This window comes from Vanessa tameamea, chromosome 8, assembly GCF_037043105.1.
Source record: "Vanessa tameamea isolate UH-Manoa-2023 chromosome 8, ilVanTame1 primary haplotype, whole genome shotgun sequence".
Taxonomy (NCBI): Eukaryota; Metazoa; Arthropoda; class Insecta; order Lepidoptera; family Nymphalidae; genus Vanessa; species Vanessa tameamea.
In genome coordinates this window covers 6737695-6749129 of record NC_087316.1, presented here as the reverse complement: position 1 = coordinate 6749129, position 11435 = coordinate 6737695, and the positions used below count along the sequence as shown (strand labels likewise).

At 30.4% G+C, this 11435-nt stretch overlaps 2 protein-coding genes across 2 annotated transcripts; both read left to right on the top strand.

Moving 5' to 3' along the window:
• Positions 1 to 2078: 2078 nt before the first annotated feature.
• LOC113399985 (mpv17-like protein) lies at positions 2079 to 5006 on the top strand. Its single transcript, XM_026639329.2, has 4 exons — positions 2079 to 2459; positions 2542 to 2684; positions 2771 to 2902; positions 3031 to 5006. Exons 1-4 carry the CDS (start codon positions 2330 to 2332, stop codon positions 3217 to 3219), a joined length of 594 nt encoding a protein of 197 aa, XP_026495114.2. The 5' UTR covers positions 2079 to 2329; the 3' UTR covers positions 3220 to 5006.
• An 873-nt stretch (positions 5007 to 5879) lies between these two features.
• Positions 5880 to 11174, top strand: Pex23 (Peroxin 23). Its single transcript, XM_026639270.2, has 6 exons — positions 5880 to 8943; positions 9026 to 9222; positions 9488 to 9697; positions 9793 to 9879; positions 10030 to 10351; positions 10583 to 11174. Exons 1-6 carry the CDS (start codon positions 6138 to 6140, stop codon positions 10759 to 10761), a joined length of 3801 nt encoding a protein of 1266 aa, XP_026495055.1. The 5' UTR covers positions 5880 to 6137; the 3' UTR covers positions 10762 to 11174.
• Positions 11175 to 11435: the final 261 nt, after the last annotated feature.

The following is an 11435-nucleotide window of genomic DNA, read 5'->3' as shown; positions in this document are numbered from 1 at the left end:
ATTTAAATGTCAAATGTCGTTTTTTTGACAAATAAAACTGTAAAATGAAAATGTCTAAAGATAAAGACTCCAGTACACGTTGGGCCAAAGTGCCGACTCAATGCCTTAGTTAGAATGATCGAACCGTGTACAAGCTCCATTTCCATATCCAATAAATAAAAATCAAATTTGATAATCCAACTGAATATCGATAGATATATTAGAAACGCTTGAAATTTTTAATTTAATTTCTCATATTGCTAAAAAGGATTTAGTTAAGCTAGCTTCTTGCTATTAATTGTTAGTCCTGTTTTTAAATTGAGTCACGATGGATTACTGATAAATAGCAATGGAATCTTACAAACCTTATTTTCCATAATAAGAACAAACTAGATCACCCGCGAAACTTTGCGTTCATTCAATATAGTTTTTAGGAATTTCGCGTTCATTCAATATAGTTTTTAGTTTTTAAAACCTATGGCAGTTTTGTTTTGATTTAATTTAATTGTAAACTACAAGTCACTCTTCTAAATTGCTTTTTTAATGCCAAATAGCATAATTATAGCCTATTCCAATGGAAGTAGAAAAACAGATAAACACACCTTAAATTCACATATTTCATGCGAGTTACAGGTGCATTTACATATTTCCACATTAATTTTACTTCCAAAATTCCGATAATTGTTCGTCAACGTTCAAAACGGCATTTTTTCGCAAAGCCATAGGGAATATCATAGATTTATCAAGCTCTCGACCAATGATTTCGCGTCAATTTCCTGTCAAATGTTGTTTATTTGGCTTTTCTCATCTTTAATAGTTGGAATAGAGAATACATTCATTTAATAAGAATTGTAGTTTATCGATAAAAATTTACTTTAATTTTGTTTAGAATAAACTTTTATGAATTAAAATTTAAACATTGTTGTTTGAAAAATGATAATTTGTTTAATAAATAGACAATGCAATCAACTGTGAGCATTGTACTTATTGTAACAACTCGCATGCAATAAAGTTTCTGGAGAATGATCCTTCTCAATTAATGACACCATGCTGCGAGTTATTGGCAATTTGTATCTTGAGTAAGTTTTCAGAACGCACTCAAGACATTGCAATGTATAATTTTTGACCATGTGAGAAAATGGAGCTCGGTAAAACATGGCCGACTTTGTCCAAAATCTGTCCTTGGCCCTTATTAATCGATATGGCAAATTGACTGGGAATTGGCGACGCATGTAAATTCGATCAAAATGTGAATTGTCCTTTAAATCGAGGCCTTAGCTTAACAGTCAGTTATTAAATAATAATATAATATAAAAATAATTATTAATTTTTTTATTAAAACAAAGAACAACATATGTCGTAGTAGTAGCAGTTTTCGTTTGTATTTTTTATAGCATATACGGCCAGTAAATTTTTCCGCTATCTAAATTCTCTCTCTCTATTTTTTTTGTTAAATAGTAACAATTTAGTAAATTGCAATCAAGATCCTCTAAAATTTTCGGCACATCTACGGCTGGAGCTCTTCAAAATGAGACCATAACTGACTTTTTATGTGTAGCTATCGTGTCATAATCAGTAGACAATAATCGGTTTATGTTATTAACATATAAGATATAATCGTCTATTGGAAAAGCTACACATGATTCGTATGAAAAAAAAATACATTTAATTTTAACAATCATACTGATTTCGATTGAAATTATTTTAAGAAAATCTAATATATTTATTAATTTGTAACCACTTCAAGACAGCTCCAATTTTCGAGTTCCAATTACAATGATATTTTTAGACTCAATAAATGAACGCAAGTACAAAATTGCACAATTGTATTAACCTTATTAAAAAATATATATTAAATAACGAAGAAATTTAAATACTTTTAATAACTAATATTTAAGAAGTACTTTAAAATATAAATTAAAAAAATATTAAATAATAATTGGAATTCTTATTAAGCTGAGTGTTAATAACATGCGAGTGCATGCATAATGCAAGAAAAAGACCAAAGAGTAAGCTACTCTAGTTATATCTAAGAAAGACAAGTGACATATTATTATTTATGACGTGAATCTGACAGTGGTAATGACTGAATGTCAAAAATTCTACGAAGAATTTTCAAGTAATTTCTTTCAGCTAGTATTAATCTTAGTAGGAAGTAAAATGCACATTAGTATTATGATCGTGCTTAGCTTAGACGATATCTATTTTAATTTGTTTCACAAAATATTACTTACACGTGTAACATACAGTTGGCACACGATCAAAAAAATTAACGCTATAAGTATTCCCAAAAATAGTTAAAGGTTATAGTAAATATTTTAGGAGTTTTGTTATATAATTGTATTTGAAAATGTCTGTGTTTAGCAAAAACGTGATTGTAGCATTTAAAAAGTATCCTGTTCTTCGTGGGATGGCATCATATGGTATTATTTGGCCTATATCTAGTTTTATACAACAAACATTTGAGGGAAAACGTTTTGGTAAGCTTAAGTTAAACTTAAATTATTTTTGTCTGGGTACATTAATATAGAATCTAGACAGTATCTGTATTTCTACTTGCAGATTCTGATGATAAGTATGATTGGTTGAGATGTGCTCGCTTTGGTTTATATGGTTCCTGCTATGTTGCTCCTACACTTTATACTTGGTTAACAATAGCTAGTATAATGTGGCCTGGAAATACCATTAAAGCTGCAGCCTTTAAGGTATATTTGATAAATACTAATGAATATTTATATTTATGCTTTACCTTTAATCATTTAAATACTTATCTATGTATATATTTTTTTAGACATTTTTTGAAACCATTACATATACTCCGTTTGCAATGTGCAGTTTCTACTTTGGTATGAGTTTATTAGAACTCAAGACTTTTAACGAAGCAGTTGCAGAAGTAAACTCCAAATTCTGGCCTACTTATAAGGTACTTTTTTATCTATACTTCTTAATATACCATTTTTCATGAGTTTTTAGATTAAGTGTTATTTAATTACATACTAGTTTTAACATCAACATAAACTTTATATTAATATTTGATGTACATTATTGCAGGTAGGTGCATCTATCTGGCCAGCAGTTGCAATGATTAACTTCTGTTTAATACCTGAAAAAAATAGAGTTCCATTTATCAGTGTCTGTAGTCTCATATGGACATGCTTCTTGGCTTATATGAAACATTTAGATAAAGATAATGTTGCTTTACATTCTGAAAAACGGTCTGGTCAGTTATTAAGTGCTTAAGAAATTATTTAATATCATGAAATATGACATCATATTTAATAAGTCGAAAATAGATTTGCATTGTAACTTTTGGATCTTGATTAATTAAATTTACAGTGATATTCAGCCGGGAGCACAAGTACAAATATATTTGTTACCCAGTTTCTTATTTATATAGGATCTTCAAGTAATTTAGTAAAGCACTGTGCACAGTTGTGCAAGCCATTGTGGACATTTATGCAATATTTAGAGCAATTTATCACTGTTGTGTTATTTATAAGTATTTTGAGCAGTATTAGAATTTTATAACTTTCAACATCTCATAGAAAGTGTAGTATTACCTTTCATATAGTATTACATTTAACAATAATACCATTCTAAACTCAACATCAAAAGTACAATTATATCAAGCATAAAGGTATGAATCTTGATTTTTTATTATTGTAAGTATATGTACAATATTATAAAAATCTATTAACCATTGTTTATGATGTTTTACATTTTAGGGAAATCTTTTTTTATTATACTCAAATATTAAAAATCAAAGACGAACAAATATAGTTAAATAAAGCAAGACTATCACCACATACAGCACACTTTTTGAAATTAGTAAGTTTCTTATCAATAAAAATTAAATCCTTAGAAATCACAATATTATTTAAATTTGTGGAGATCATACATAAAACTATTTTGTTTGAATGATTTGGTTTAAAAATGTAACACTTATTGTTACAAGTTAAAATGGCTTGATTAAATTTATAAAAACTTAGTTAGTATGTGTAATAATCTCAAAGATTGACATGTGATTCCTAAAATACAGGTATTTGCAATTAAATTGCATGTTAGAATAATGTATACTTTATGTATGTATTTAATTTTAAAGTATTTATATCTGAATATGAGAATATAGGATATTCATTATTAAAATGACATTAAAATATTAATATAATGAAAAAAAAAATTATATTGATAGTAGACCTCCAGTTTAACTTAAAATTAATAAAACAAAAATAAGAATGATTTAAGCATAAATATACATACTTTAAATTATTTCATTACTGGTAAAAGTCACAATTTTATATTAATATTTTTGTAATAATTATATACAAACTTTTAAGAATTGGTATTTCATTTATTAAATTATTAAAATATGGTATTTTATTTAACAAAGTTATACAGTTTGTGCATGCGTCATGTCGCCCTCAACCTGACCTGTTAAATTTTTAATTAATTTAATTCTGCCCCTATTGAAATTATAAAAAAATTCAAGTGTACTGAATTAAAAACAAAACAAAAAGAAAGAATTTAAAAGATAATACAATTGAGAATAGGTATTTACTTTATAATCTTTAATTGGCTATTTTTCATTAAATCGGAGGTATTTATCTCAAAGCACGCGTAAAGAATAATTTCAAAATGACAATTTAGTTATGCCATAGTATAATTGAACAAATCGAGTCATTGCGAAAATCCTTAGATAATTCACGATTGCAAAGAATAATAGATATATAAAAGAAGATTTTACAATCGTCCGAACTTTTTGTAGATAAGTCTTAAGTAAGTCGCAAATGAGCATTACTAACCACTTAAAAATATTTTAAAATAAATGTGGTTACAAATAAATTTGTATACCCTACTATTATATAAGCTGCCTCAAGGTATGCCTAATAACTGAACACTACCAATCTTAGTTATAAAATATCAGTTAATGTGTTGGTAATAGGTTTAGATGCCTACCAAAATTATTCAAATATCATGTCCTCCAGTGCAATCGTATGTAAAAGCAATTATAATATGAAATCTCAATTGATTCAAAAAATAAAATATACAAAAATATATGTATAAATAAGGTTATTTTATTATTAAGGTTAGATTAGGATTTATTAAAATATAATTTTAACGTTTTCGATGACTAATTAAAAAAAATTAATTAATTCCGCATTTTTATTGTGCCATTTTCCCAAGAGTTTTAAAATTTGATTAAAATAATTTCTAGTATCAGTTATTCATTTTATGTAATTAGAAATAAAGATGATAAAATACAGGGATTCCAATCGACTTAACTTAAAACTGCTGTTCAAATTCGATCCAGTTCAGGTTTCTGATGATGATATACCTATGTATCTACCTGCAAGATATTGTAATAAGACAATATCTTTTAACTTTTACACAAAATTCCGCATTAAGAGACTACTTTAGTTCCTTATAAGATAGTCAATATGAATAAAGTAATTAAAAAAATATATTTATTTATAGGTTTTGTCCACGTGTCGTACTTGACTGGTATTATTAAAACTGATTGAGAGGCCTACATCCATTATTGGAATTTTAGCATGGCTGCAAGATTTATACTGATATCAGACATTTTTAAAAGAAAAATTGATTCACGAAAAAATTTTCGCTTTTATGAGTAGCCAATATTATACGTGATTACACACATTATTCTTAAACAGTTTATAGAAAAGTTCCCGACTTTATATGATGGCTATCGATTTAGTGCTAGTGCTACTCGCGCGAAGCTAACGCAAGTTGCTAGTAGAATTACTTTTATATTATTCGAAATGTTCTGGATATTTTTGTTCATGTATGGTAGCGGACCTTCAAGCAGCCATTTCTGATTGGATCGGTTATATGAATTTTTTGTTCTGTGGAAAATGTCATTGTCAAAATGTAGTAAAATTGTCGCAAAAATATTATCTCGATTGATTACTGAAAGATCTACCAATTTCAAATACGTACAAATACAACTAGATAATAATTACTCTTACAACTTACTATAATTCTTATAATTTAAATTAAAGTCAACAGAAAAAGTGCAAGTCAACAGATATTATCTGAAATATGTTTTGCATGTGTGAAGTGTTTTTATCAATAATGTACAAACATTACATTTAAGTTAAATCGTCAGGAACGCCCATATTACATACGTTTTTTCCAATATGAGCAGTAATTCTCTTTTGTTTGCCATAAACAATGAGGGTAAGGTTTACGCTCTTTCTACGAGCGGATCTTGTTGGAGAGAATTTATGTATCTCGGTTTAGAATTTAAAACATTATCAGCGGTTCCGCACTTTTTATGGGCAGTCGGTGGGGATCGACAAATATATTTACATGTTCACGGCTTAGAGATTCCGATTAGAGTGAAAGAAGAATCATATGAAAATGAAAGATGGCTTCCATTAGAAGGTTTTAGCGGAAGACTTTTGCCTACGGACCGTTACCATTTTTCTTCTCAAGATGGAACAAAAGATAGATCAATTGACTATATTAGACTGCCTTCAATGGCATGGCAATGGGAAGGCGACTGGCAGCTTGAGCTTACATTGGATGGCCAACCACTAGACCATGATGGGTGGACTTATGCTGTGGATTTCCCTGCACAATTTGGCTCAGTGAAACAATGGAAGTCATGTGTAAGACGAAGAAAATGGATTAGATACAGAAAATTTAGTGCTATGAATTCATGGTGTGCTATTGCACCTCTTCATAAAGATCCGACTCAGGAGCCTTTCATAGATGTAAGTATTGGTGGGAATCAAATACCATACGCCTCTGCGGGAACCTTGGCTGTTTGGGCTATAACTGCTCAAGGGCGTGTCATGTATAGGGTGGGTGTTAGTACAATTTCACCGGAAGGCTTAAAATGGATAAATGTTAGTATTCCTCCAAATTGTGACATCAAACAAATTTCAGTTGGACCCACTGGATTAGTGTGGGCACTACTTTGGTCAGGAAGAGCAATAGTAAGAAAAGGTGTCACTAAAGATTGCCCCTCTGGTGAAGCCTGGCTGGAAGTTAAATCACCTCCTGATACCAAATTGATCACTGTGTCAGTTGGATATAATACAGTTTGGGCTGTTAGTTCTGATACAAGGGTATGGTTTAGGAAAGGTATAGAGGGAACCCTAGTAGGAAATTCCGAAACAGCTGCAATGGGGACTGGGTGGTTAGAAATAAATGGTAATATGATCCACATTTCAGTAGGCATTAACGATCAAGTATTTGCCATTGGAGAATCTAATAAAAGTATTTACTGGCGTTATGGAATAACACCTTCTGAATTAACCGGCAAGAGGTGGAGAACTATACAAGCAAATATGCAACTTAGTCGCACATCTAGCTCTACTAGTATAATTTCATCATCATCAAATCCTAAGCACCACAGCTTAAGTTTACTAAATGAAAATGTTCCAGAATTAAAGACAAATATAAATTTACGAAATTCTTGGGAAGAGTCACATTCAGCACCTATTGAAAACACATTACCACTAAAGCCATCAAAAGAGATACGACCAAAGAAAAACTCAAATGTAGAACATATTGATTTATCTGGAAAAAGCTATGAAACAACATTGAAAAATCCAAGAGCTTGGAGTCCAGTTCGAAGTGTTGGTTCTGTGGTAGGAATGGAAGCTCAACCAGACAGTGACAGTAGTGTTTTTGATTTAGATTCTGGAATGTATTTTGATGAAGAAGTGAGTCAAACAGCTTGGGGAACTTGTGATGCAACATGGACATTCATAGAAGCTGGAGCTTGTTCTATAGATACTGTACAGGCACCACATTGGTTTACAGATTCCAAAAATGCTTACAACACTGATATTACAGCTAAATGGCGATTCCAAATTCTTGATTCTTTAAAAAGTAGAAATATTTTAGATGTTGACCACAGCAACTATGGATTAGCAATTGAAATGAAAGGTTGGACTCGAAGTTGTGAAGCAAGATTGATGTGTGAAAATAACTCCAGTGAAGATTCTATAGTGTCACTGTATTGGCATGCTTCAGAAAATACCGGAACATTATCAGTGTTTCAGCCAGATGGAACTATCAAATTTATACTTAATTTAGGTGAAATAACTAGTATTATAACATCATCAGAACCTGGTTGTCCTCGAATTACATTAACAATTCCAAATCAAAATCAAAAGATTATTAAAATTCAATTTGCATCTGAAATGGAGCAAGAAGAATGGCTTAATGTCTTAGTGGACATTTCATCTCAGATTAATGCTTTATCTGGTAAACCTTCAAATCATTCAGCATGGGTTGTAACTAATTCTGGTGATGTACTCAATTGGGATCCAAAACCAGCAGAACACAATACTGATCGCAATGGCAGTTACACAAAGGAGTTTCAAGTTTTTGGTAAAGACATTATTAGAGGCTTTACAACAACTCTACATAATAACTTTCCACCTGGAACCATACTAAATATGACAGGATGTTTATTTGATGAAATTAATCGATTTCACATTAATTTGCAAGGCCCTGAGATTAAAAAACAAAGGCATAACATTGAAACAGAAGTAACTGAACTACCATTACATTTCAATGTTCGATTCGATGAATCTACTGTTGTTTGTAACACGAAAAAGTCTGGTTTCTGGGGAGTAGAAGAGCGACATGTCATGCCTTTGAAGCCTGGTCAAGAATTTTCTATTAAAATAACATGCGAAAGTAACGGATTTATTATAAATGTTAATGAAATTCACTTTTGTTCTTTTAAACATAGAATAAGTCCAGAAAGTATTACATCTTTATTAATCATGGGACCATTAAAGTTATACACACTAGAGTACAGTTCTGCAAGTGCTATTATTGGACCTGATGAAATGATCTGGCGTATGATGGGCGGCTATTTACGAAAAGTTGAATGTTGTAAAAATGGGGTAATTTGGGGAATATCTCATGACCATAGAGTATGGGTTTATACAGGTGGTTGGGGTGGTGGTGTTCTTAAAGGTACTAATATTCGAAATTGCTATTAATAAATCAGTTTTGTTAATATTAATAAATTCGCATATCAATGTATATTTACTTGCAGGAATTGGAGGTAATGAAGGTATTCATGCAATGACAGATACACAAACTTACTGTGTCTATGAAAATCAAAGATGGAATCCTTTGTCTGGTTATACTTCAACTGGTCTACCAACTGATCGGTTCATGTGGAGTGATGTAACAGGCAAACATAAAAGGACCAGGGAGCACACAAAATTACTTAGCCGACACTGGCACTGGGTAATAATTTCCTATTTACTTTGCAATTTAACTATAAATAATTTTAAAATGATTAATTGATGCTTTAATATTAATTTAGGATGATTAAAATAATATGAACATTTTCTTAAAAAACATATTCTTTTTTATAATAAACTTTTATAGAAATTTTAAATAATACAATCATTGGAATTTTTTCCAGGAAACACCATATATATATATTCATTTAAATATTATGAGTATAACTACTTTGGTGTGTTTAAAATATAAAACTTTTATCCAACAGATTTCTGAATGGATGATAGACTACAATACTCCAGGTGGAGTAGATGGTGAAGGTTGGCAGTATGCAACAGATTTCCCAGCTCCATACCATGGAAAGAAAGTCTTTACTGACTGTGTGAGGCGTCGAAGATGGTACAGAAAAGCTCAAATTGTCACAGAAGGTCCATGGATTAGAGCTGGAAGTACTGCCTTACTCGATGTTTCATTGTGGGTTAGTATAGTAATGAAAAATGAACATAGAAAATTATCTAATTAATTTTGTCTGTATTTTGTAAAATCTTTACCAAATCAAATCATTTATTTTAGGCTCACGAAAAAGAAGTATCTTTGTGGGCTGTCACATTAGCTGGTGATGCAATTTATAGAACTGGAGTCACAGCAGCCACACCAACGGTATTTGTAAAATTAATTGATGGTGTTAAATTATTACATATTAAAATTTTGCTTTCATTATACTAATATGTACATAGTATATTGTGTTACAGTGTGTTAAGCCACAGAGTAATTATATTTTCAAATATCAATTATCATTATATATTCTAGGGTCTTCATTGGGAACACATAAATTGCCCTCATACACTTGTTGCAATAAGCACCGTCAATAATTTGATATGGGCCGTAGGTCGAAAAGGAGAGTTGTATTACAGAGATGGTGTTACAAAAGAGAACCCTGGTGGTTCCAATTGGAAATTAATTGAAGCTCCTAAATGCACCGTCCCTTTCAGCCAAAAAACTAATATTGGTGCAAAGTTGGTATCACTATCACAGAATTCAGCATGGGTTATCCTCACAAATGGTATTATTGCTGTAAGAACTGGCATTACTAGCAACTTGCATGAAGGCAAACAGTGGAAATATTTAACAGGTAACTCATATTTCATCTGTTGTTACTGGAAAAGATGAAAGCAAACATAATGTACTAAAATAATCCTTACTTTAAAATTAATAACACTTTTTTATTATTATATAAGCAGCTTTCAAAACTTTTTAATAATTAACCAAGGTTTAATTATTTTACTGTTGTTTTACTGAAGTGTCGAAACATTCGTATTGGTATCATGATATATATGAAATAGACAGTAATTTCATTTTTCAGATTGTGATTTACCATTTAAACATGTGTCGTGTAAAGAGCAAGAAGTATGGGCGATAAGAAATGATGGTGTACTTCAAAGGCGCCTCGGCGTAACTGTGGATAACGTGGCCGGCATCGCCTGGCAAGAAGTTCACTGCGGGCCTTTAGTTCATGTCTCAGCGAGAATCTGTTCATCTTAATGATAAACTTTTGACAGAGTATGGCTTGTTTATTGCTTTAATTATTCATATATTGTGCATGCGTTATATTTAATATAATATGAGTATTCTAATCTGATGGCAGTTATATGACAATGCATTCCTTAATTATTTAATTAAATTTTATACCTTAGATATTTAAGCGATATTTGTGATATTCTTTGAACTCCAAAGTCGAATTTTCGAATAACGTGTATCTCTTTATTCCAAAAACTGCTCATTATATTTTTAGTTTATTATTAGCATATTCTTTATTATAAGATAAATGATCTAGTCATAAAAATGTATCAAGTTCCTTTGTACTTAATTTTTAGTTTTATAGCTACATTAAATCATATACAACATATTTATACATAGCAGGATCAGAATAATGAATAAATGATATTATGAAAGAAGTAATTGCGTTTTATATTAAAGTTATTTTCTTCCTCAAAATACACATAATATTACATTACAATATCATTATATTGTAATGTAATATTTCTGTATAATATAATGAATTATGTATATAATAAATTAATTCTGTGTATATACACACACATTTCATATTAAATGTAATATGGGAGACAGGAGCCCATACTGAGTTAAAGTCGGGTTAAAATGCCCTCCGCCACTTGTTCCCGCATAACAAAAAAAAAATCACTTACTGTACATGA